This window comes from Bacillus rossius, chromosome 3 (genome assembly GCF_032445375.1).
Source record: "Bacillus rossius redtenbacheri isolate Brsri chromosome 3, Brsri_v3, whole genome shotgun sequence".
Taxonomy (NCBI): domain Eukaryota; kingdom Metazoa; phylum Arthropoda; class Insecta; order Phasmatodea; family Bacillidae; genus Bacillus; species Bacillus rossius.
This window is the reverse complement of record NC_086332.1, coordinates 3,867,054-3,894,620: the sequence shown is the minus strand read 5'-3', so window position 1 is coordinate 3,894,620 and position 27,567 is coordinate 3,867,054. Positions and strand designations below refer to the sequence as shown.

At 51.3% G+C, this 27,567-nt stretch overlaps 1 protein-coding gene across 1 annotated transcript in view; it reads left to right on the top strand.

The window, feature by feature from the left end:
• LOC134530004 (proline-rich protein 36-like) overlaps positions 1 to 27,567 on the top strand; it is a 258,535-nt gene that overhangs the window by 183,927 nt on the left and 47,041 nt on the right. The window contains exons 6-7 of the mRNA XM_063364530.1: positions 14,434 to 14,476; positions 25,121 to 25,494. Coding sequence (XP_063220600.1) covers positions 14,434 to 14,476; positions 25,121 to 25,494 — 417 coding nt within the window. The remainder of the gene's footprint in view (positions 1 to 14,433; positions 14,477 to 25,120; positions 25,495 to 27,567) is intronic.

Here is a 27,567-nt window from a genome sequence, read left to right as displayed (position 1 = left end):
GTGCTCAGCTCAGTTAACACGGCTGTGTTCGAAACAAAAATGGCGGCGACATTTTCGTTGCGGCGAGATAAGGCACGGCACAGTCCCTACCCCGACGTGACTTTAGTTCGGTGATGAGTGTCCAGTCTTCGCCATTTTATGAAAGGTGCACAAGTAAGACACGTGCCCTTGCCTCAGACCGGGTCGACCGCGGACTATGTCCAGTAACCATTCCGGCCAGTTGCAAGATCGTCACCTGATGAGGTAATTATTTACTTCATATATAACTTCTAATTAAAATACGTATAATTCATAGTAAGTAATAAATTAAACTATTATTACAACAAAAGCATTAATAATTACAAATATCATAGTATGTAATTAAACATATTCTAAAAAAAACTGTCAATCGTATACCGAGAAAAAAAAAATCCAAGATTAGAATGTACTTTTGATTATAAATCCCCCCTCGACTCTGACGCCAGTGTCCCTCGCCCCTGACGCCCGAGTCCATCGCCCCTGACACCGAGTCCCTCGCCCCTGACGCCCGAGTCCCACGCCCCTGTCACCCGAGTCCCTCGCCCTTGACACCCGAGTCCCTCGCCCCTGACACCCGAGTCCCTCGCCCTTGACTCCCGAGTCCCTCGCCCCTGACACCCGAGTCCCTCGCCCCTGACACCCGAGTCCCTCGCCCTTGACTCCCGAGTCCCTCGCCCCTGACACCCGAGTCCCTCGCCCCTGACACCCGAGTCCCTCGCCCTTGACTCCCGAGTCCCTCGCCCTTGACTCCCGAGTCCCTCGCCCCTGACACCCGAGTCCCTCGCCCCTGACACCCGAGTCCCTCGCCCCTGACACCCGAGTCCCTCGCCCCTGTCACCCGAGTCCCTCGCCCTTGACACCCGAGTCCCTCGCCCCTGACACCCGAGTCCCTCGCCCTTGACTCCCGAGTCCCTCGCCCCTGACACCCGAGTCCCTCGCCCCTGACACCCGAGTCCCTCGCCCTTGACACCCGAGTCCCTCGCCCCTGACGCCCGAGTCCCACGCCCCTGTCACCCGAGTCCCTCGCCCTTGACACCCGAGTCCCTCGCCCCTGACACCCGAGTCCCTCGCCCTTGACTCCCGAGTCCCTCGCCCTTGACACCCGAGTCCCTCGCCCCTGACACCCGAGTCCCTCGCCCTTGACTCCCGAGTCCCTCGCCCCTGACACCCGAGTCCCACGCCCCTGTCACCCGAGTCCCTCGCCCCTGACACCCGTGACCCTCGCCCCTGTCTCCCGAGTCCCTCGCCCTTGACTCCCGAGTCCCTCGCCCCTGTCACCCGAGTCCCACGCCCCTGTCACCCGAGTCCCACGCCCCTGTCACCCGAGTCCCTCGCCCTTGACACCCGAGTCCCACGCCCCTGTCACCCGAGTCCCTCGCCCCTGACACCCGAGTCCCACGCCCCTGTCACCCGAGTCCCTCGCCCCTGACACCCGTGACCCTCGCCCCTGTCTCCCGAGTCCCTCGCCCTTGACTCCCGAGTCCCTCGCCCCTGACACCCGAGTCCCACGCCCCTGTCACCCGAGTCCCACGCCCCTGTCACCCGAGTCCCTCGCCCTTGACACCCGAGTCCCTCGCCCCTGACACCCGAGTCCCTCGCCCTTGACTCCCGAGTCCCTCGCCCCTGACACCCGAGTCCCACGCCCCTGTCACCCGAGTCCCTCGCCCCTGACACCCGTGACCCTCGCCCCTGACTCCCGAGTCCCTCGCCCCTGACTCCCGAGTCCCTCGCCCCTGACACCCGTCCCTCGCCCCTGACACCCGAGTCCCTCGCCCCTGACTCCCGAGTCCCTCGCCCCTGACTCCCGAGTCCCTCGCCCCTGACACCCGAGTCCCACGCCCCTGTCACCCGAGTCCCTCGCCCTTGACACCCGAGTCCCTCGCCCCTGACACCCGAGTCCCTCGCCCCTGACACCCGAGTCCCTCGCCCCTGACACCCGAGTCCCTCGCCCCTGACACCCGTGACCCTCGCCCCTGTCTCCCGAGTCCCTCGCCCCTGACTCCCGAGTCCCTCGCCCCTGACACCCGAGTCCCTTGCCTCTGACACCCGAGTCCCTCGCCCCTGACACCCGAGTCCCTCGCCCCTGACTCCCGAGTCCCTCGCCCCTGACACCCGTGACCCTCGCCCCTGTCTCCCGAGTCCCTCGCCCTTGACACCCGAGTCCCTCGCCCCTGACACCCGAGTCCCTCGCCCGTGACTCCCGAGTCCCTCGCCCCTGACACCCGAGTCCCACGCCCCTGTCAGCCGAGTCCCTCGCCCCTGACACCCGTGACCCTCGCCCCTGTCTCCCGAGGCCCAGCGCCCCTGACACCCGAGTCCCTCGCCCCTGACACCCGAGTCCCTCGCCCTTGACACCCGTGTCCCTCGCCCCTGACACCCGTGACCCTCGCCCCTGACACCCGAGTCCCTCGCCCCTGACACCCGAGTCCCTCGCCCCTGACACCCGAGTCCCTCGCCCCTGACACCCGAGTCCCTCGCCCCTGACTCCCGAGTCCCTCGCCCCTGACACCCGAGTCCCTCGCCCCTGACACTTGAGTCCCTCGCCCCTGACACCCGAGTCCCTCGCCCCTGACACCCGTGACCCTCGCCCCTGTCTCCCGAGGCCCAGCGCCCCTGACACCCGAGTCCCTCGCCCCTGACACCCGAGTCCCTCGCCCTTGACACCCGTGTCCCTCGCCCCTGACACCCGTGACCCTCGCCCCTGACACCCGAGTCCCTCGCCCTTGACACCCGAGTCCCTCGCCCCTGACACCCGAGTCCCTCGCCCGTGACTCCCGAGTCCCTCGCCCCTGACACCCGAGTCCCACGCCCCTGTCAGCCGAGTCCCTCGCCCCTGACACCCGAGTCCCTCGCCCCTGTCACCCGAGTCCCTCGCCCCTGACATTCGTGACCCTCGCCCCTGTCACCCGAGTCCCTCGCCCCTTTCTCCCGAGTCCCACGCCCCTGTCACCCGAGTCCCTCGTACCTGACTCCCGAGTCCCACGCCCCTGTCACCCGAGTCCCTCGCCCCTGTCTCCCGTGTCCCTCGCCCCTGACACCCGAGTCCCTCGCCCCTGACTCCCGAGTCCCACGCCCCTGTCACCCGAGTCCCTCGCCCCTGTCTCCCGAGTCCCTCGCCCCTGACTCCCGAGTCCCTCGCCCCTGACACCCGAGTCCCACGCCCCTGTCACCCGAGTCCCTCGCCCCTGTCACCCGAGTCCCTCGCCCCTGACTCCCGAGTCCCACGCCCCTGTCACCCGAGTCCCACGCCCCTGTCACCCGAATCCCTCGCCCCTGTCACCCGAGTCCCTCGCCCCTGTCTCCCGAGTCCCTCGCCCCTGACTCCCGAGACCCTCTCCCCTGACACCCGAGTCCCACGCCCCTGTCACCCGAGTCCCTCGCCCCTGTCACCCGAGTCCCTCGCCCCTGACTCCCGAGTCCCACGCCCCTGTCACCCGAGTCCCTCGCCCCTGTCACCCGAGTCCCTCGCCCCTGTCTCCCGAGTCCCTCGCCCCTGACTCCCGAGTCCCTCGCCCCTGACACCCGAGTCCCACGCCCCTGTCACCCGAGTCCCTCGCCCCTGTCACCCGAGTCCCTCGCCCCTGTCTCCCGAGTCCCTCGCCCCTGACACCCGAGTCCCTCGCCCCTGACTCCCGAGTCCCACGCCCCTGTCACCCGAGTCCCTCGCCCCTGTCTCCCGAGTCCCTCGCCCCTGACTCCCGAGTCCCTCGCCCCTGTCACCCGAGTCCCTCGCCCCTGTCACCCGAGTCCCTCGCCCCTGTCTCCCGAGTCCCTCGCCCCTGACTCCCGAGTCCCTCGCCCCTGACACCCTAGTCCCTCGCCCCTGACTCCCGAGTCCCTCGCCCCTGACACCCTAGTCCCTCGCCCCTGACTCCCGAGTCCCTCGCCCCTGACTCCCGAGTCCCTCGCCCCTGACTCCCGAGTCCCTCGCCCCTGTCTCCCGAGTCCCTCGCCCCTGACTCCCGAGTCCCTCGCCCCTGACACCCTAGTCCCTCGCCCCTGACTCCCGAGTCCCTCGCCCCTGACTCCCGAGTCCCTCGCCCCTGTCTCCCGAGTCCCTCGCCCCTGTCACCCGAGTCCCTCGCCCCTGACTCCCGAGTCCCTCGCCCCTGTCTCCCGAGGCCCAGCGCCCCTGACACCCGAGTCCCACGCCCCTGTCACCCGAGTCCCTCGCCCCTGACTCCCGAGTCCCTCGCCCCTGACTCCCGAGTCCCTCGCCCCTGTCTCCCGAGGCCCAGCGCCCCTGACACCCGAGTCCCTCGCCCCTGACACCCTAGTCCCTCGCCCCTGACTCCCGAGTCCCTCGCCCCTGACTCCCGAGTCCCTCGCCCCTGACTCCCGAGTCCCTCGCCCCTGTCTCCCGAGTCCCTCGCCCCTGTCTCCCGAGTCCCTCGCCCCTGACACCCTAGTCCCTCGCCCCTGTCTCCCGAGTCCCTCGCCCCTGACTCCCGAGTCCCTCGCCCCTGTCACCCGAGTCCCTCGCCCCTGACTCCCGAGTCCCTCGCCCCTGTCTCCCGAGTCCCTCGCCCCTGACTCCCGAGTCCCTCGCCCCTGACACCCTAGTCCCTCGCCCCTGACTCCCGAGTCCCTCGCCCCTGACTCCCGAGTCCCTCGCCCCTGTCTCCCGAGTCCCTCGCCCCTGTCACCCGAGTCCCTCGCCCCTGTCTCCCGAGTCCCTCGCCCCTGACTCCCGAGTCCCTCGCCCCTGTCACCCGAGTCCCTCGCCCCTGACACCCTAGTCCCTCGCCCCTGACTCCCGAGTCCCTCGCCCCTGACTCCCGAGTCCCTCGCCCCTGTCACCCGAGTCCCTCGCCCCTGACTCCCGAGTCCCTCGCCCCTGTCTCCCGAGTCCCTCGCCCCTGACTCCCGAGTCCCTCGCCCCTGACACCCTAGTCCCTCGCCCCTGACTCCCGAGTCCCTCGCCCCTGACTCCCGAGTCCCTCGCCCCTGTCTCCCGAGTCCCTCGCCCCTGTCACCCGAGTCCCTCGCCCCTGACTCCCGAGTCCCTCGCCCCTGTCTCCCGAGGCCCAGCGCCCCTGACACCCGAGTCCCACGCCCCTGTCACCCGAGTCCCTCGCCCCTGACTCCCGAGTCCCTCGCCCCTGTCTCCCGAGGCCCAGCGCCCCTGACACCCGAGTCCCACGCCCCTGTCACCCGAGTCCCTCGCCCCTGACTCCCGAGTCCCTCGCCCCTGACTCCCGAGTCCCTCGCCCCTGTCTCCCGAGGCCCAGCGCCCCTGACACCCGAGTCCCTCGCCCCTGACACCCTAGTCCCTCGCCCCTGACTCCCGAGTCCCTCGCCCCTGACTCCCGAGTCCCTCGCCCCTGACTCCCGAGTCCCTCGCCCCTGACTCCCGAGTCCCTCGCCCCTGTCTCCCGAGTCCCTCGCCCCTGTCACCCGAGTCCCTCGCCCCTGACTCCCGAGTCCCTCGCCCCTGTCTCCCGAGTCCCACGCCCCTGTCACCCGAGTCCCTCGCCCCTGTCACCCGAGTCCCTCGCCCCTGACACCCTAGTCCCTCGCCCCTGACTCCCGAGTCCCTCGCCCCTGACTCCCGAGTCCCTCGCCCCTGTCTCCCGAGTCCCTCGCCCCTGACACCCTAGTCCCTCGCCCCTGTCTCCCGAGTCCCTCGCCCCTGTCACCCGAGTCCCTCGCCCCTGACACCCTAGTCCCTCGCCCCTGACACCCTAGTCCCTCGCCCCTGACACCCTAGTCCCTCGCCCCTGTCTCCCGAGTCCCTCGCCCCTGTCACCCTAGTCCCTCGCCCCTGTCTCCCGAGTCCCACGCCCCTGTCACCCGAGTCCCTCGCCCCTGTCACCCGAGTCCCTCGCCCCTGACACCCTAGTCCCTCGCCCCTGACTCCCGAGTCCCTCGCCCCTGACTCCCGAGTCCCTCGCCCCTGTCTCCCGAGTCCCTCGCCCCTGACACCCTAGTCCCTCGCCCCTGTCTCCCGAGTCCCTCGCCCCTGTCTCCCGAGTCCCTCGCCCCTGTCACCCGAGTCCCTCGCCCCTGACACCCTAGTCCCTCGCCCCTGACTCCCGAGTCCCTCGCCCCTGACTCCCGAGTCCCTCGCCCCTGTCTCCCGAGTCCCTCGCCCCTGACACCCTAGTCCCTCGCCCCTGACTCCCGAGTCCCTCGCCCCTGTCACCCGAGTCCCTCGCCCCTGACACCCTAGTCCCTCGCCCCTGACTCCCGAGTCCCTCGCCCCTGTCACCCGAGTCCCTCGCCCCTGACACCCTAGTCCCTCGCCCCTGACTCCCGAGTCCCTCGCCCCTGTCTCCCGAGTCCCTCGCCCCTGACACCCTAGTCCCTCGCCCCTGACTCCCGAGTCCCTCGCCCCTGACTCCCGAGTCCCACGCCCCTGTCACCCGAGTCCCTCGCCCCTGTCTCCCGAGTCCCTCGCCCCTGACTCCCGAGTCCCTCGCCCCTGTCACCCGAGTCCCTCGCCCCTGTCACCCGAGTCCCTCGCCCCTGTCTCCCGAGTCCCTCGCCCCTGACTCCCGAGTCCCTCGCCCCTGTCTCCCGAGTCCCTCGCCCCTGTCTCCCGAGTCCCTCGCCCCTGACTCCCGAGTCCCTCGCCCCTGACTCCCGAGTCCCACGCCCCTGTCACCCGAGTCCCTCGCCCCTGTCTCCCGAGTCCCACGCCCCTGACTCCCGAGTCCCTCGCCCCTGTCACCCGAGTCCCTCGCCCCTGTCTCCCGAGTCCCTCGCCCCTGTCTCCCGAGTCCCTCGCCCCTGACTCCCGAGTCCCTCGCCCCTGTCTCCCGAGTCCCTCGCCCCTGACTCCCGAGTCCCTCGCCCCTGTCTCCCGAGTCCCTCGCCCCTGTCACCCGAGTCCCTCGCCCCTGACTCCCGAGTCCCTCGCCCCTGACTCCCGAGTCCCACGCCCCTGTCACCCGAGTCCCTCGCCCCTGACTCCCGAGTCCCTCGCCCCTGTCTCCCGAGTCCCTCGCCCCTGACTCCCGAGTCCCTCGCCCCTGTCACCCGAGTCCCTCGCCCCTGTCACCCGAGTCCCTCGCCCCTGTCTCCCGAGTCCCTCGCCCCTGACTCCCGAGTCCCTCGCCCCTGACTCCCGAGTCCCACGCCCCTGTCACCCGAGTCCCTCGCCCCTGTCTCCCGAGTCCCTCGCCCCTGACTCCCGAGTCCCTCGCCCCTGTCACCCGAGTCCCTCGCCCCTGTCACCCGAGTCCCTCGCCCCTGTCTCCCGAGTCCCTCGCCCCTGACTCCCGAGTCCCTCGCCCCTGTCTCCCGAGTCCCTCGCCCCTGTCTCCCGAGTCCCTCGCCCCTGACTCCCGAGTCCCTCGCCCCTGACTCCCGAGTCCCACGCCCCTGTCACCCGAGTCCCTCGCCCCTGTCTCCCGAGTCCCACGCCCCTGACTCCCGAGTCCCTCGCCCCTGTCACCCGAGTCCCTCGCCCCTGTCTCCCGAGTCCCTCGCCCCTGTCTCCCGAGTCCCTCGCCCCTGTCTCCCGAGTCCCTCGCCCCTGACTCCCGAGTCCCTCGCCCCTGTCTCCCGAGTCCCTCGCCCCTGTCACCCGAGTCCCTCGCCCCTGACTCCCGAGTCCCTCGCCCCTGACTCCCGAGTCCCTCGCCCCTGTCACCCGAGTCCCTCGCCCCTGACTCCCGAGTCCCTCGCCCCTGTCTCCCGAGTCCCTCGCCCCTGACTCCCGAGTCTCTCGCCCCTGTCACCCGAGTCCCTCGCCCCTGTCACCCGAGTCCCTCGCCCCTGTCTCCCGAGTCCCTCGCCCCTGACTCCCGAGTCCCTCGCCCCTGACTCCCGAGTCCCACGCCCCTGTCACCCGAGTCCCTCGCCCCTGTCTCCCGAGTCCCACGCCCCTGTCACCCGAGTCCCTCGCCCCTGTCTCCCGAGTCCCTCGCCCCTGACTCCCGAGTCCCTCGCCCCTGTCACCCGAGTCCCTCGCCCCTGTCACCCGAGTCCCTCGCCCCTGTCTCCCGAGTCCCTCGCCCCTGACTCCCGAGTCCCTCGCCCCTGTCACCCGAGTCCCTCGCCCCTGTCACCCGAGTCCCTCGCCCCTGTCTCCCGAGGCCCAGCGCCCCTGACTCCCGAGTCCCTCGCCCCTGACTCCCGAGTCCCTCGCCCCTGTCTCCCGAGTCCCTCGCCCCTGTCACCCGAGTCCCTCGCCCCTGACTCCCGAGTCCCTCGCCCCTGTCTCCCGAGTCCCTCGCCCCTGACACCCTAGTCCCTCGCCCCTGACTCCCGAGTCCCTCGCCCCTGACTCCCGAGTCCCACGCCCCTGTCACCCGAGTCCCTCGCCCCTGTCTCCCGAGTCCCTCGCCCCTGACTCCCGAGTCCCTCGCCCCTGTCACCCGAGTCCCTCGCCCCTGTCACCCGAGTCCCTCGCCCCTGTCTCCCGAGTCCCTCGCCCCTGACTCCCGAGTCCCTCGCCCCTGACACCCTAGTCCCTCGCCCCTGACTCCCGAGTCCCACGCCCCTGTCACCCGAGTCCCTCGCCCTTGACACCCTAGTCCCTCGCCCCTGACACCCGAGTCCCTCGCCCTTGACACCCGAGTCCCTCGCCCCTGACACCCGAGTCCCACGCCCCTGTCACCCGAGTCCCTCGCCCTTGACACCCGAGTCCCTCGCCCCTGACACCCGAGTCCCACGCCCCTGTCACCCGAGTCCCTCGCCCTTGACACCCGAGTCCCTCGCCCCTGACACCCGAGTCCCACGCCCCTGTCACCCGAGTCCCTCGCCCTTGACACCCTAGTCCCTCGCCCCTGACACCCGAGTCCCTCGCCCTTGACACCCGAGTCCCTCGCCCCTGACTCCCGAGTCCCACGCCCCTGTCACCCGAGTCCCTCGCCCTTGACACCCGAGTCCCTCGCCCCTGACACCCGAGTCCCTCGCCCCTGACACCCGAGTCCCTCGCCTCTGACTCCCGAGTCCCACGCCCCTGTCACCCGAGTCCCTCGCCCTTGACACCCGAGTCCCTCGCCCCTGACATCCGAGTCCCTTGCCTCTGACACCCGAGTCCCTCGCCCCTGACACCCGAGTCCCTCGCCTCTGACGCCTGAGTCCCACGCCACCGCTCGGCGCGCTGTTCCCGTATCGACCGTAAAAAAGGCCGGGCGGAGTGTTACCCCCCTCCCCTATCTGGGTGACGCCGGCAGCCGCCGGCCGTCAAGGAAAAATAATTGAAATTCCTGGATCGCTGTCGCCCCGGCAGCTGCCCTGGCGGCTCCAGGGGAGGAATCAAAACACGCCATTTTGGTCACAGCAGTTTTCAGGTCGTAGCATCAATCTAATTTACGAGTCACAATAAATTATACTGGTGTTGATATGTTAACAGTTGTAGTATATTCTTCGAAAGAAATTCATTTACGGGACCCCGATGATCATATAGGAATGTTTTAGTTGCAGTCATGTTACTGTCAACTTAAGGTGATTTTATAAATTATGTAGGTTTGTTTTAACGAAGTTTAAATTTGTAAAAATAAATTACAGAACTGTGGACTCCAAGATGGTATCTTGTAGTCTCTATCTCCTCGTCTTCCTTTATGCTCCCTCGCTGCTCATGTTTGATCTCTATCCACCCCCCTCCTTCATTTTCATAATTTCAGCTTTATAGGAATAAATATTTCGAATATGGAACTGTAGATAGAGACCGGTAAATTTCACAGATTAATTCCGCAATAGGCTAAAATTCAAACACACGTACCTTCAAGCTGCTTTGCTATTGGCTGACTGTTTATCTGGAGGACTCTATGCCAATGAGAAACACCCAACCAAGGAAGTATCGAATCACAGCAAAACCAGGTGAGACGACTGACAAGTCAGCAGCCAATGAACTGGCGTTATTTGACAGAGTATGCGCAGGTCTGTGTATTCCATCCTGAAGGTCATCGATACCGCGATTTTTTTCCAGTCCCTAGTTGTTACTCGAGGGAACGAGTTTCGCCCCAGCGCGGATACGGTCCCGGTCGTGAGCTCCGGGAAACAGAGCTGCCAGCCCCGGGGCAGACAACTGCCATGTAGCAGGAGGGACTCCCTCGGGCTGCTTCCAACACGTGTTGGACAACCAGGGCACAGGCCGGCTGTGTTGCGTCAGCGCACCAATCACAGCCAAGTAGTGCGGGAGTCAAATAGGGCAATGGCCTCTCTTGCGGACGACCGCCAATCACAATGAAACAATCACCAGAGACTGGAAAAATTCGCGCTTTCGATGACCTCTAGGATAGACTCCACAACCCTCTACATACTCAGGCAAATGCCACTTGCTCATTGGCTATTGACTTGTGACACTTGTCAACCGGGACGCTTGCGATTCGATACTTTTTTGGTTGAAGGTTTCCCATTGGCTAAAAGTCCTTCAGATAAACTGTAAGCCAATCACAGAAGCAATATAAAGGTACTGTTGTTGGGATTCTAGCATATCGTGAAATGAATCCGCAAATTTTTCCGGTCTCTATTAATGAGCGACCGGGTTTATTCGCGGGAAATGCACGCCCCTGCAGGTAAGACGAAGCGACGCGTGGTGCTTGCACGACCGGAGAGAGACCGCGGGCAGCTGGGCGTGACAGCGCGCATGCGCACGCGTCTGGGGGCGTCCGTGCGTGACACGCGACACTCCCTCCCCCTGCCCCTTCGCGCGGGCGAGGCGATGCCTCATTAACTCTCAATTAGCGTCGTCGGAAGTGCTGAGTGCGCGGGTGTGCGCCTGGCTGGTCCGCCGGACACCTGCCTCTCCGCGGCGGTGTTGCCGCTCTTCCACACTGACTTGCTGCGGCGGTGTTGCCGCTCTTGCCACACTGAAATGCTGCGGCGGTGTTGCCACTCTTGCCACACTGACTTGCTGCGGCAGTGTTGCCACTCTTGTCACTCTGACGTGCTGCGGCAGTGTTGACACTCTTGCCACACTGACGTGCTGTTGCAGTGTTGCCACTCTTGCCACTCTGACGTGCTGTTGCAGTGTTGCCACTCTTGCCACACTGACTTGCTGCGGCAGTGTTGCCACACATGCCACACTGACGTGCTGCGGCAGTGTTGCCACACTTGCCACACTGACTTGCTGTTGCAGTGTTGCCACTCTTGCCACACTGACTTGCTGCGGCAGTGTTGCCACTCTTGCCACACTGACTTGCTGTTGCAGTGTTGCCACTCTTGCCACACTGACGTGCTGCGGCAGTGTTGCCACACTTGCCACACTGACGTGCTGCGGCAGTGTTGCCACTCTTGCCATACTGACGTGCTGTTGCAGTGTTGACACACTTGCCACGCTGACGTGCTGCGGCAGTGTTGCCACACTTGCCACACTGACGTGCTGCGGCAGTGTTGCCACTCTTGACATACTGACGTGCTGTTGCAGTGTTGCCACTCTTGCCATACTGACGTGCTGTTGCAGTGTTGCCACTCTTGCCACTCTGACGTGCTGCGGCAGTGTTTCCACACTTGCCACACTGACGTGCTGCGGCAGTGTTTCCACACTTGCCACACTGACGTGCTGCGGCAGTGTTGCCACACTTGCCACACTGACGTGCTGCGGCAGTGTTGCCACACTTGCCACACTGACGTACTGCGGCAGTGTTGCCACACTTGCCACACTGACTTGCTGCGGCAGTGTTGCCACACTTGCCACACTGACTTGCTGCGGCAGTGTTGCCACTCTTGCCACACACTGACGTGCTGTTGCAGTGTTGCCACTCTTGCCATACTGACGTGCTGTTGCAGTGTTGCCACTCTTGCCACACTGACGTGCTGTTGCAGTGTTGCTACTCTTGCCACACTGACGTGCTGTTGCAGTGTTGCCACTCTTGCCACTCTGACGTGCTGCGGCAGTGTTGTCACACTTGCCACACTGACGTGCTGCGGCAGTGTTGCCACTCTTGCCATACTGACGTGCTGTTGCAGTGTTGCCACTCTTGCCATACTAACGTGCTGTTGTAGTGTTGCCACTCTTGCCACTGATGTGCTGCGGCAGTGTTGCCACACTTGCCACACTGACGTGCTGCGGCAGTGTTGCCACACTTGCCACACTGACGTGCTGCGGCAGTGTTGCCACACTTGCCACACTGACTTGCTGCGGCAGTGTTGCCACTCTTGTCACTCGGACGTGCTGCGGCAGTGTTGACACTCTTGCCACACTGACGTGCTGCGGCAGTGTTGCCACACTTGCCACACTGACGTGCTGCGGCAGTGTTGCCACACTTGCCACACTGACTTGCTGTTGCAGTGTTGCCACTCTTGCCATACTGACGTGCTGTTGCAGTGTTGCCACTCTTGCCACACTGACGTGCTGTGGCAGTGTTGCCACTCTTGCCACTCTTGCCACACTGACGTGCTGCAGCAGTGTTGACACTCTTGCCACTCTTGCCTCACTGACGTGCTACTGCGGTGTTGCCATTCTTCCACACTTGCCACACTGACGTTCTACGGCGATGTTGCCACTCTTGCCACCCTTGCCTCACTGACGTAGGGCCTCCTATAAAACCAGTATTTTCAGCCAAGCTGCAGAAATGTAAAAATTAGTGTAAACATGAATGTTATTTATTCCATCCATGCTCTAACGAAAATAAAAATTTGTCAACTACGAAACAATTAGCTATATCTAAACAACATTTTAATATTTCGTTTATCTGTTTAAAAAAAAAACTACGTCCATTATATACTTTAAAACTTTGCGTCGGAAAATTAAATTTGAATTAATAACTATTCGCTCTACTTACCTAATAGTTCTCTTATTTTTATTTGGATGGTTCGATGGAATGTTTATATTGTAACGTACAATAAATCTACTAGGAATGTTTACTTGTTCTTACATATGCATTACTGCCTCGTTGATCCCATCAAGTATATAGTAGACTGTAATTGCCGCGTATTTGAATTTTTTCTTTTCGTCACAGCTTATCTGTTCACGTGATTGATAACTTTCCATTACATGCAACACTGGTCATTCCGCTTTTATAAATCACGCTTGTAGGTCGTGTTAGTAATAAAACTAAGTTATAGGTTTCCTTCAGTTCTTGGAATTTCTTTTTTGCCCGTCCTACGTCTAAAATCTGATCAAATATCCCTCCCCCCCAACTCCCTTCCGGCTTCATCCTTTTGTCGTTGATTTAAATGCTTGAAAAAAACTTTGTTTTCGTATTAATATACCTCCTGTAATGATTTTTTTATTCCAAGTAATTTTAACGTTTTTTTTTCTCGATCTTTGATGGGTATTACAGGGAACGGTTTAGAAACTAATCTTAAATAATCGGGTTTTTAAGGGGTAGGTCGACCACTACACATCCCAGCGCGCCGGGATAAGAAGAACGAATTCTCCTTGACGAAGTATTTCAGCTATGTTTAACGTCTTCATGTGCATTTCTGTACAGTCATGCTAATCTTTTAATTTTAGAGTGTTACAGTAACAGGCAAGCAAACATTTCCAGGGAGAATGGTGTAGGACCTATGACTAGATACCGGAAAAATTCGCGGGTTCATTTCGTGATGTGATAGCATTAAAACCCTTTGTTGCTGCGTCTGCCATTTGTTCACTTTTAACCCTGGAAGACCACGGGCCAACGGAAAACCCTCAACCAAACACGTGTTGAATCGCATGTTACCCAGCTGATGTGTTTCGCGAGACAGCAGCCAATGAGCGGATGGCATTTGCCCGAGCGGGCAGAGGGTCGTTGAGGTCAGTGAACCCGCGAATAGTTCCTGTCTCTACCTACGACAAGATCAAATTCAAATTCAAATGTTTTTATTGAACACGATATCACTTTACAACTCAAGAGTCGTTACATTGGCACTCGAGCAGCCATTGCTCTTTTGCCAAATACACAATCGGTTACAGTATTCAATTTACACGTCAAAAATAAACAACACACTAACATAAATGGAAAATTTAAAAAAAAAAAAAAAAACCTTTTGCATCGTTCGGGAGCATTTCAGCTCAATGTCTATTAGAGCGCTGTATATACAACGTTTAAATCAATTACATATACACATTTATCTAGAGACCGGAAAAATTCGCGGATCCATTTCACGATATGCTAGAATCAAAACAACTGTATATTGCTTCTGTGATTGGCTTACAGTTTATCTGAAGGACATTTAGCCAATGGGAAACCTTCAACCAAAAAGTATCGAATCGCAAGCGTCCCAGTTGACAAGTGTCACGAGTCAATAGCCAATGAGCAAGTGGCATTTGCCTGAGTATGTAGAGGGTTGTGGAGTCTATCCTATAGGTCATCGAAAGCGCGAATTTTTCCAGTCTCTACATATACCTGCGACAAGGATCACCAGCCGCAAGGGTCTCCGATGACTTGTCTTGCCCGGGCGAGTGACGTCGAAGCAAGGGTGCTCGTGGTTGTGTTGGAGAGTGTTGCTACATGTGCGTGTCGTGTTGCTGCATGTGCGTGTCGTGTTGCTGCGTGTGCGTGTCGTGTGCTGAGCGCGCTCTCTGTGTTGCAGGGCTCCGATGCTGGGTCCGACCTCTTCACCACCACCAGGAGACGTGAGTACTCACTCGCTACCTTGTCCTCTTTTATCATCGCCATTACCATACTGTTGTAGCACTTAGTTGTTTAATACGTACCTACGATTTTCTCTGTATACTGTATATATGTATGCATATGGTATACAATAGTTCTACATCATCCAAATTCCGCATTGTAAAATAAATTCATTACAGTGTCTCTCTCAATGAAACATTAGTAGGGGCAGGCATTTTTTCGCGAAAAGTTTTGAAAGCTTATTAGACTGCAACAAGGTATACCCGCACCTGTGGTTTCTTCCTTGTTATTGCACAGACGATGCTACATTGTTTTAAATTTCAGCTAGCCTCGAAATCTTTTCGCGAAATATGCATGCCCCTAAACTTTAGTTATTCTGATAGAATGTTATTAAAATATTTTTACATCTGCTGGTCATGTTAGATTTGTACGAGACAATTCAATTGGTTTAGGCCGTTTAACATCAACTATTACCTACCTAGGGCAAGTTTAAATTATATATATATATATATATATATATATATATATATATATATATATTAAACGGCTACCAAAAATTCCCGCCAAAGAAGTATTAATTTTGTAACGTCATTAGTCATCAATGTTTCATGCATAAGTCGCATTAGAAGTAGTTTGAGACTTGAAAGTAGTCATCCCACACAAGTTATTCCAATAAATAAGGAAAGTAGCCTGTACTTTGTTTTCCAAAGAACTAGGCTAGCCAACCACTTACCAGTGTTTTTCTCAGAAATGATGGGAGAGTGAAACGCTTATAAGTTGGCTGTCAGAGAATTGCAGTCTCTCGTCGTGAGAGAGGTGGGTTGTACGAACAGAGCAGCGCAGACAGCTCATGGGCGCAGTGACTGCAGGGAAGCCTTATTTTCGCAGAAGAGAGAGCCAAACTCCCGATCGTGCATCTTCGGTTTTTTTGTTTTTGTATTTTTGTTCATTGTAACTCATGATAACTAATGGTTAGGGACAGGAAAAATTCGCGGGTTCAATGACCTCCAGGATGACTCCATAGTTCTACGTACGCTCAGTCAAATGTCACCCACCCATTGGCTGCTGTCTTGTGAGACGTCCCAACGTAGCAGCCTGTGATTCGTATAAAGCTTTGGTTGGGTGTTTCTCACTGGCCCAAAGTCCTCCAGGTAAGTTGTGAGCCAATAGCAGAGGCAGCACTGAAGTATAACTATTTATATTTTAGCCTATCGCGAAATAAATTCGCGAATTTTTCCTGTCTCTACTAATGGTAAATTAGTAGAGACAGGAAAAATTCGCGTATTCATTTCACGATATGCTAGAATCCAAACAACTGTACATTTATATTGCTTCTGTGATTGTCTTACAGTTTATCTGAAGGACATTTAGCCAATGGGAAACCTTTAACCAAAAAAGTATCGAATCGCAAGCGTCCCAGTTGACAAGTGTCACGAGTCAATAGCCAATGAGCAAGTGGCATTTGCCTGAGTATGTAGAGTATGTTGTGGAGTCTATCCTAGGGGTCATCGAAAGCGTGAATTTTTCCAGTCTCTATCAATTAAGTTAGGTTACCTACATTATAAATACTTTAAAACATTGTGGACGGTTGATTTGGTTAGGATAGCTACATTGAAGATACTGTGAAATCATGTAAACGGTTTCCTAGCCCTGGATAGCTACGTGTTATAAAGGTTATTTTCTAAGCAACCATAAAATCATTTTACAGTATTTTTAATGTAGCTATACTCACCTAATGTAACCAACCATCCACAATGTTTTAAAGTATTTATAATGTAGCTAACCTATCCTAATCGACAGCAAAATTTAATGCTACGCCGGTTATACGATGAGATAGAACCGGGGAGGGAGGGGGGGGGGAAGCGAGCACATGAACTTCGGGGAACTTCGTGTGTGGCTCTCTCGTCTGTGAAATGAAGGCTTCCCGCGAGTGCAGGCCAGCAGGCGAGGTCAGTGTCTTCTGGGAGGACGGTTTACGTCAGCGCATTGCATCCGTTACAGCTATTGGTTGAACAGGTCCATGACTTATCTCGACTGCAGTTCGTGGTTCCTTCACACACACGGGAGGGGGCCTTTCGTGCAAGGTTTTTTGGAATTTCCCCAGAACGCCTTTTGTGGTTGGGAGTTGTCCAGTCGTCCAATACCGGAGGAGCACATTGCGCCAAAGCTGGAAGAATTCACACGAACCGCCGAAGTTAGTTATAAATAGAGATCTGAAAAATTCGCGGGTTCATTTCGTGTTATGCTAAAATGCAAACAATTATACCTTAGTGCTGCTTCTGCCATTCGTTCACTGCTAATCTGGAGGACTGAGGGCCAATTAGAGACCCTCACTAATAGAAGTGTCTAATCACAGGTTATCCAGTCGATACGACTCACAGTCAGCAGCCAATGTACATTTGGCATTTGCCCGAGTGTGTAGAGGATATTGGAGTCCATCCTGATGTTCATTATATCCGCGAATTTTTCCTGTCTCTAGTTATAAAACACCAAACGACGATTTACTGTCTATTACTAATTCACGTAACCATTTGGTTGTATTCACGCGTGTCTGCCAACGGCTAGTGTCAGCCGTAACCCATCACCTCCGGTGCCTTCCCCTTCTCGCCCGTGGCAGTGTGGCGGCCCCTCCCCCCACACTCACACACACACACAAACCCCGACGCCTCGACGCCAGAGCAGCCTGACTGTCCCTGGTCGGGGGTGGAGAACACTGCAGTTGAATACCGGGAAGCCTAAGATGTACATCAAGTTCTGCCCCTGCCCGAACACGCCCGAATATTCACCTTCGGCCAACCTCGGATTCCTTTATATATATTTATATTTCTCTGTTTATTTTAATGTAGCTATACTAACCTAACCAACCCTCCATAGTGTTTTAAAGTGTTTTAATGTAGCTAACCTAACCGACCACTTTTAATATTTGAATTCATTTTTCCTGCGCAAAAATAAAACAAAACCCGAGGATGGCCGAAGGTGAATATTCGGGCGTGTTCGGGCAGGGACAGAACTTGATGTACATCTTAGGCTTCTCGTTGAATACCAAACACCCCAGGGAGGAACACTCTTACTGCACACGACACTTCACCTGCGTGTGGACAATGTCCAGATGTGTTGCAGTGGGGATTCCGGCTTCCTTGCGCATTGCCAGCATATATTCCTAACAGGATAGTTTTTTTGAAGCTATACTTCTCTACACTGTTGAATATTCACTTTCGATTCACAAAGAATGCCGGTTACAAATCATCCGTGGATCTTCGTAAATTTACGGACCCCGAGTTTGCTTTCTTTGAACATGAATCCAAAATAATAATAATATATTTTTCAAAAATTGGTTAAGTGTACAGAAAGAACACTAATTTTGACCACACGTGTGTTTAATTTTGTTTAGACCGAAACATACAAATCTGAAATCGAAATATTGCGTAGTTTCTACGAAGATTCAGTTACTTGAAATAACCAATTAATTACAGACCTCAAAATTCGCGGATTCATTTCTTGATATACTACAATTCAAATAATTATACCTTAGCGCTGCTTCTACCACTGGTTCACTGTTAATCTGGATTAATGAGGGCCAATTAGAGAACCTCGCTCGAAATGTCGAATCACTGACACTCAGTCGAGACGACTCACAAGTCAGCAGCCAATGAACAGGTGGCATTTGCCCGAGTGTGTAGAGTGGAATAGAGTATCCTGGAGGTCATTGAACCCCCGAATTTTGCAGGTCTCTACCAATAACACTTCGTTTATTTTAATTAAATTCTTCGTATAAACGGCCGTAAATTTAATGTAATTTCTAACAGTGTAGGAACGGTATGAAAAATTGATGACTGTGATTTGGTACGATGCGCGCGCACCGTGCAACGAAATATTCACAGGATGAAAAAAAAAACATACACAGGGTGTCTACTGACCCTGGAAAACCTGGAAAAATCAGGGAATATTGTAATCAGGGAATAATCAGGGAAAAATCAGGGAATTTTTGTTTGGTAGGTTGTAGTTGGCAATACGTTTTTGTTTATTGATCTGCTTGCATTGACGTAGCATCAAATGTATCGCGTCCCAGTTTTTTATTTTTGAATGGAAAATAACGAACAGTTCCCACGTCCATTTTCTTTTATTTACCATCGGATTCGGAAGTGGCGTTAAATCACGTGATACAAACTGGTTCAAGATGGTCTGTTATCCTGCTGACGTGACGTGCTGCAGCATGTGCTTCCCACATTGGGATTATACCGACAGGTGCATTTAATTTTAAGTATCTATGGATGCCCTCAATGTAAACTGGGCATTTTTGTTAGCTTTGAAAATACATATCACAGACACTTTTGGTGAAGATTTGCAATCTTTGCTAGAAATTGGTAGCTGTGGGCTTCATACGGTCCATGGTGCTTTCAAAACGGGAATTTCTGCTATACAATTGGACGTTGTTAGTTTTTTCAGGCACAGCTACTATTTGTTTATGCATGTACCTGCAAGGAGGGCAGATTACATTAGAATAACTGGATCAGAGCTTTTTTCCAATAAATTTTGTGAAATCAGATGGAATACTGCAGTTGCTGAGCGTGCCATGAAAATGTTACCCCACCTAAAGAAATTTGTTAATGAAGTTTCTATTTCATCTGTGTCTTTCAGTGTAGTGAAAAGTGCTCTTGAAGATAATCTTCTAGAAGTAAAATTGACATTCTTCTACTCTTTGGCATCAGAGCTGGAATTGTTTCTCACAATGTTCCAAAGTGAAGCACCCATGGCACCTTTTCTCTATGATTCACTGGTAGACATTTTATTAGCTTTGGCAGGAAAGTTTTTGAAACCATAGGTACTGAAGAGCTTTAGGGAGAAACGCAATGTATCTCGATTGGATGTAGATAACCAGGAAAATCTATTGACTGCTAACAATATCAAGTTGGGTTATGCAGTATGCCATGCCATCAAGAAAGAGAAAGTACCAGTAAAGTCTGTCCTGTTACTGAAAAATGATGTTAGGACTTGTCCAAAGGTTATGGTAAAAAAACTTAAAGACAAAAGTCCCCTGAAGTACAAACTTACCAAGAGAATTTCCTGCTTATGTCCGTCTGTGGCTTTAAATTCGGGTGTTAGGAAACAGCGTGTGAATTACAGTTTAGAATGTTGTCTTAAAAACAAGTGGCTATAAGGACAAGAATCTGATAACATTGAGTGATCATATCAGTTGGTATGTTCCTCGCAAGATTCTGAAGCACTGTTCTCGTCTTTTTCTCGAGGATGATTTTGGTACTTTCCCATGGAAATGCGTCATTGGAAAGAGGATTTTCAGTGAATTCTAATCTGCTGACTGAAAACTTGCAGGAAGAAATACTGATCGTACAAAGACAAATGTATGACTTTGTTCAACGTTCTGGAGGTGTAGAGCATGTTGATATCAACAAGTCCGTGTTACAGTATGTAAGAAATGCTAGTTGTAGGCGTAAGGAAGCCCTGCAAACAAAACTAAAAGAAAAGGAAGCTACAGACAAGAAGAAGGCAGAAAAAGAAGAGTTGAAGAGGAGATCAAGCCATTGCAGTTTAAGAAGGCTCGAGTGTTGGATTTGGCTCGTTCTGAAGCAAGTGCAATAGACGCAAAGTTGAGTCACTGCGAAATTGATGGGAGCTTCCTTTTACTTATGGTTTTGCAAAAGTAATTGTGTGAAATATTTGTAGCAGCATGTTTTATTTGCCATCAATTGAGTCACTTTGGCCACGTATGGAAGAAGGTATTTTTTTTTTTTACTAATTTAAGTGAGTTGAAATACTTTGAAACCCTTCAATGTACTATTATGCAGTTTTTTCAGTTTCGTGGAATGTCGTAATTGTGTTACAGAAAACCTGGAAATGTTCAGTTTTAGACCTGGAAAACCTGGAAAAATCAGGGAATTTCATTTACTAGATCTGGTAGACACCCTGCATACAATAAAAAAATAATGGTGCGTGTATATATATATATATTCGTTCTTGGCGTAATAAAAACTAACTAATTCTATTATCTTTGAAAGATTTGTGCAATGGGAGTGCATGACTTGATGTAAGCTTTTGGACATACGCCATTGCTAAGCACATGTATGTCTGTAACTAATTCTGCACGCAAAAAATAAATAAAAAATAATTGAAGTACTGCACTGATATAAATACGGTTTGTAAAGTATAAATGCTATTAATTAAAAAAAATCCTCACTATTCTAATATAAAAACTCAGTATACTATTACAAAAACTTGTGTAAAATAATCTAGATAAATTTTAAATAGTGAAAATCAATAAATATTATGGACGTTTATTATAATTTATTAATTTAGATAATTATTTATTATATAATGTTATAATTTTTAATGAAAATAAATTATACATACGGTAACACAACCTCACAAACACTCCATGAAAACGGCCAGGAGACGACTAAACCCTCCACACACTCCCTGCCAGCGACAATGAAAGCTTACAAGCAACCTGACATCGTTATACACACGGGAACATAATCTCACTTATATACATGCACTTGAAAAAGTTTACAAATACTATTTCCATCACTAATATTAACAACAAATAAAAGTTTGGCCCAATCGTAAAAATTAATCCTTATCATTTTTTTCATGATGTTCATATAGAAGTATAACCTAACCTCACTTATAAATACACTTAAAAGTACACTTGAAAAGGCTTATATACATAATTTATATCACTAATAATCACATTAATATTTTTTTAATGATATGGACCTGTATTAAATATAAATAACTAAAGTATATATTTTTAAGTACATATAATTTTTTTGGTGTGTAGCTTTTTTTTTTCATCCTGTGGACATTTCTTGCAAGGTGCGCGTGCATCGTAAAAATTCACCCATAATTTTTTTCATAACTTTCCTAAATAAGTATTACTTCAAAAATTAAATATTAGCTTCTAAATCATATTGATATTGATACATATTATTAAAAACATTTATTGTGGATATTAGTGATATAAATTATGTTTATAAACTTTTCAAGTATTTTTTAGTGTATTTAAGGTTAAGTTCCCGTACGTATAATTTATTTTCATTATAAATTTTACATTTATTATACAATGTAAAATTTATCTTGATTATTTATTTTAATTAAATAATTTTATACGTGTGTCTACAATGATATCGATTGCCGAATGTTAATTTAAATTATTTAATTTAATTGCATTTTTTACTTAACCTACAAAATTTATATCATTCCAAGTAAGTATAACATCAAACGCACGTACATAAGTAAACGCGCCCATTTTTTAAATGTGTTCTTGCGACTTATCTTGTAATCACCAAGACTCTTTCCACACGTAACTCGTCCTTCTCTTTTCTCAGTGCGCGCTGCCACCAGAAGTAGTTTCTATGCCCCTTCTTTGTGTTCACCGGCTCGTAAAATCGCCCTTCACGCTTGTTTGTGGTTTTTTTACAAGACTTTCGTTGTTTGTAAAACATCTCGTGTTTAGGTTTTTTCTGCTCCGCGGTTGTCGGGCGGCCCCGGAGCGTAACGGCTGGTTCACTGACTTTACTCTACCGATGCGGACAGCAATGTCCGAGCCCCCAACCCCCCCGCAGGGTAGACTCTTTTCTACTCTTCCAGATACATCCTTCTGTTTTCCCGTAAGCCTCCTGCTTGATATTAATGCATCCCGCATGTCAGAGCCCAGGGTTTTCCCTGTGTCTGTGCAGGTTTTACCCGGGCTCAACTTATCTAGTTTTAGTCCGGTATAGTCAGTGAGGGAAGTTAGTCATGGCTGGCCAATCCCCCCAGCTAGCACACGATGCATGCTACCCCTCCTGCATGGCTAATACCCTGCATGATTAGAGCGTATGGGCTTCGGCCTGAGACGCACTTAGTCTCCCTCCATAACCCGGAACCCTCCCCAACACACTTAGTTTTAATTTAGGTTAGGAACAAAAATTTAATCCTTCTCCTTGACTTGATGTAAGCTTTTAGACATACGCCATTGCTAAGCACCTTTTCTGTAGAAGTAAACTAAAAAAATACCCAAAAGACAAAAAACACAAACTAACAATTTTTTTTTTTTTTTTTTTCGTTTTCTTCTGTTTTGGAAAACTATTGTGTTTGTTTTGTCTTTTCGTTTTGTCGTGTTTTTGTCTCGTTCCAACTGTTGTGCTGAATTTTTTTTTTGGTTCAATATTTTTGTGCTGTCATCATTTGCGGGGGTTTTTTCGTTCTCTTAGTCCATTTTTCTTTGTTTTTCTTTGTTTATTGACCATATTCCTGTTATGGAATATTATGTGGTGTTTATATCCTGTTGACAACAGCAAATTTTTGCTTAATTTGTGTTTTTTGTCTTTTGGGTATTTTTTTTTTTGTAGTTTTCTTCTACAGACATACATGTGCTTAGCAATGGCGTATGTCCAAAAGCTTACGACAAGTCATGCACTCCCATTGCACAAATCTCCTTGCTCGTGAGCACGCGACCACGTGAGCACTGGAGCTGACGCTGCAGAGGTCCACGCGACCACGTGAGCACTGGAGCTGACGCTGCAGAGGTCCACGCGACCCGCGACGTCAGGTGCTGACGGTACAGTCCCGTGGACCTGACGTCATCAATGAGAAGCGTGATGAGTACAAGCAAACTGTTCAATCGTGCGAAAATAACTATTTACAAAGGTTTCTCATGTAGGCTTTTTTTTGACGTGATAACGTATTCTAAATCGATGAACGCCGGCTGCACGCACGAAAAATTGTCACGTTCCTCCTGAGCCGAGCGTGCAAGAACCGGCCAACCAACAGTGCGAGAAAATCTTCTATAATATCAAAACAGGTTAAGGCGGGTTTTTTAAACTAATTGTTCGTGATTATATTTAAACAAATTATTTAAATTTGCAAAAAACTGTAAATAATATTTGAAAATTAACAAGTGTAACCTTTGATCATCACTTTCAGCCAAACGTCACAATACCCGCCCCCAGCTGGGTACTAACGTGTATATAAAGAAATTATCTAAATGCAAAAAAAAATTGCTCTGTCCAAAATACTAACAGTTCCAGAGCCAAAACCACGTCTAAAACCCACAAATCAGAATGGGGGCAGACTTAAAGAAAATATTTACAAAATGTTAATATCAAAACTAATTCAAAAGCTTTAAAAAATTCTTTACAGCAGAAAATAAGAGATAGGGTCAGTTTGGTACAGCTAAGAAAAACTAGAACCGAAATAAAGATAAGCATCTAAAATTTATTTTTCTTTAAAAAAAAAATATTAACTTTGCCAAACATACGACGTGTTCTGAGAAAAACATTACATTACGTAAAGCACGTCGCATAAATAAGTTGATCCAATTACAATAACGTATTAGGTAATACATAAATTCCTTATATAGTAGATGAGATTATATTTAGTCCAACTTCATTGCCACACTCCATATAAATATCATTACTTCCGACAATAGATTCCCTATATTCCCTACCCGGAACGTACATTTATACAACTATAAAATATGCAACTATAACTTATTTGAGCACAAAATTTAAAGATTAAATACGTTACCAAAAAAAATTAAGAAAAATTTCAAACCTTTGCTGGCGTCAATCAAAACTTAGACTAAAATATTAAATTTACAAATAATCCGCACATGAAGTAAATTCCGGCTCCGGCAATATAAACATGTTACAAAAGCCTACTAAAAATATATTTGTTAAAATTAAGTCTGGTTTATTATTATTATTACAGAATACCAAATATATATATATATATATATATATATATATATATATATATATATATATATATATATATACACACACACACACACACATATACATAAGTTCCAGTTCAAGTACACGGCCGTGTGATTCCATTTAAAAAGGTCCGTGCGCACTGAAGTTGGGAAGGCTTATTAAACACAACGAGAATACCTGTTTCCACTAGTAAACTTTAAAAATAACTTTAAGTTCATTTTACGTTTCACCAAAAGGTTGAGACTGCCGCAACATTACAAGTCAACTTAAAAAAAAAAGTACGTGGATTTCCCACGCCTGTGCCAAAAACATGCAAGGGGCTCTTACTTGATATACTCTTCTGAAAAGCGTTTACCGTATATTTGCATAAATTTGCAAATGCTCAAGCAAACATCCGTTTGCGGTGAAGGTCATGTCTAACCGGCCAAATGGGACGAACAGCTGAGCGGTGTGTGGCGTGCATCGCCCTCGTACTTCACAAAAACGTAGCTTCTTCAAATAAATCAATACCACTGATAACTTCCCAGTGCAATCCACCAGGTTTCATGCTTGTTAAATTTAAAAGTTTACGCCTTGGCCGAAAAATAAGTACTGCACACTGCATACACGTCGTGACGCCATCATAACCGGCCTCCACGGCAGCGGAAAACCAACTCCCTGCCTGGCTGTCCGCACGAGCGCTGTTGCATTTCTAGCGGCGACTCAAGACCGCAGTGGCTTAGTGCAACCATTCCGATTTCTGTTTTCCTGCGGTTTCCCAAATTACTCCATGCAACAATGCCGGCCTGGTTCTTGACAACATGCCAGAGCCAATGTCCTCTTGCCATGCCTCTCTTCGTGGTCGATGGCGTACAGCACGGCTCTTTCAAGTTCGCCGGAAGGCAATTCCAGTAGTCCGCGCGCTACGTGTTGTTGTTGTTGTTGTTGCAGACGAGCTGCCGGGCCATGCGCCGCCGCCGCTGGCCGTCAACAACGGCACGGCCTCGTCTCCGGGCAGCCGGGGCGGCGGCAGCGTGAGCCCCGCCCCCAGCCCGCCGCCGCCGCCGCCGCAGGCGTCCCGCCCCCAGACCCCCCCGCGCGAGCCCTCGCCCCCTGCCCCCGCCCCGCCGGCGCCCGCCGCCAACGGCCCGCTCCCGCCGCCGAGCCCGCCCGCCCCGCCGCCGCCGGCCGCCCCCGGCCCCACGCTGTACGCGCCGCCGCCGCCGCAGCACCTGCACCACGCCGCCTACCCGCCGCTGTACGCGCCCTACGCCAGCTCGCTGACGCACCAGCGCGGGCCGTCCCCCCCGCGCCACGACCTCGTGGTGAGTAGCGCCTGCTGCTGTGCGGGGACGCACCGCAACGCCGAAATGCCAAATTGACCACAACGCCGACAGCTAGAAAACTGCTGTGTACCACAACGCCGAATTACACTAACGCCGAAAAATGTCATTGCAGGACTGCCACAAAGGTTAGGTTAGGTTAGATTATACTAGGTTAGGTTAGACTAGGTTAGGCTAGGCTACGATAGGCTAGGTTAAGTTAGGTTAGGTTATATTACGTTAGGTTAGGTTGGGTAAGGTTAGGTTTGATTGTGGTATTTCGGGGTTAAGGTACATTTAAGAAACACACACAAATTCATTCAGTTGTTATTTCGGCGTTGTGGTACACAGCAGTTTTCTATATGTCGGCGTTGTGGTCAATTTTGACATTCAGCGTTATGGTATTTCGGCGTTGTGGTAACGACCCCTTCTGTATGTGCTCTCTTTATGAAACTAATTTAACAATACTGGTGAGTTAACAAATGAAATGTAACAGTTTTTGTGGAATTTTTCAAAACATTATGATTGAAAGCGAGAAGGGGCTTTCGAACACAAACCTTCCCCATCCTCTTTTTATCGTAACTAAGCCTCAGCTCAAAACTAGGTAACTCAGTGTTTGTGTTAATCAGTTTATTACTAACTAATTTATGGTGTTGTAGGTTTAATTTCAGCATTCACTTGGTTTGGCACTTACGATATTTCATCGCTGGGTTCGCATGTGCTTCGCTGTATTTTTCCAAGGTTGTTGTTTGTCTGTATTTACTGTTTTTGTCATAACTGTTTCATTGTATGTGCTGTGATATTGTTCTGACTAATTCCGTACACTGAATTCTCTGTGCTGTTTATGCATTTAACACTTGACATCAGCTGATTTTGGCTTTTTTTTGAGTTTTGTATTCATCTTTCTTTGTTCGTCCTTTGAGGTTTCTCTATGGCATACAGTGCAAAATAACTGTGGGATTTGTCAAAAATAATTAACTAAGTAAAAAAAAGTTTGTTTTTTTATAATTAATTAGATTACAACTGATCTGTGTAATTTTAAAGTTTGTAAATAAACAAACTTTAAACAATGTAAAGTTTGGTTAAGCTTTGTGGCCGATTTTTTAATTGGTTCAGCATTTGTGCAGAAGTACCTGCAGTAGTAGATTCTGCGTGAAAATAGATAGTTTGTGTGTTTTAATGACCACATTAATTTGGTGATGTTTTGTTTACACACAGGATTCATTGCGTAGTTTTCCTTTTTTACATTTTTACATCATCTTTATCTAAACTTGTTTACATCTTCAGTAATTTCTTCACTAGCATTTTTCATATTACCATAAAAATGTGTAGTAAAAATGTTTTTTCATCGCTCTCAGAGAATCCAATTACTGCATCTCTTTCCTCACGTTTCGCTCTCTGTTGCCTGTTTTAATGTTATTTATGGAGCAGGATAGGAGGCGGGGGTAGCTCGCAGCGTGGCTGCTAATCTCGATGCGGGGCAGGAGTGAGGCTGTTACAAGACTTGGAGCAAAGTAATTAATTTTAATCGTGGGCTCCAGAATGAGGTGGTGTAATTAGTGAGATCGCAAGCTGCTCTTGGGCGAAACTACTTGCAGACTTGGTGCCGAGTTGCCTGTTAATTCTCGTGGAGAGCTGTTCAATCCCTCTGCCCCTTTTAATTTCTTATTTTATCCCGTCTTCCCTCACACTCTTTAACCCCCTCCTCTGGCTTCATCTTTTTTCTGAGAAATTTCTTTTTCCCATATTGTATCAGTTTGTTTTGTTCCCTTTTCAATTATTTATAATTGGGCTTTTAATGTATTCAATCATATTTCACTAACATTGCCATTATAAAATTAAGTTTTGTGTTAACTATGCAGTCATTAGTGGAATAGTTAAGAAACTAAGTACGACTTACAACGTTAGCTGTATGTCTGGATGTGCTCTGAAAACTAGAGTGTCCAAGGGATTTGTACGAGAGTTTTACGTCTGTCATTTTATTAATTTATTTCATGATAAATATCACAAGGCAATAAATATTAACAACTATCGATACTTCACAGCGTAACGATGAAATATAAACCTCTCAAAAAC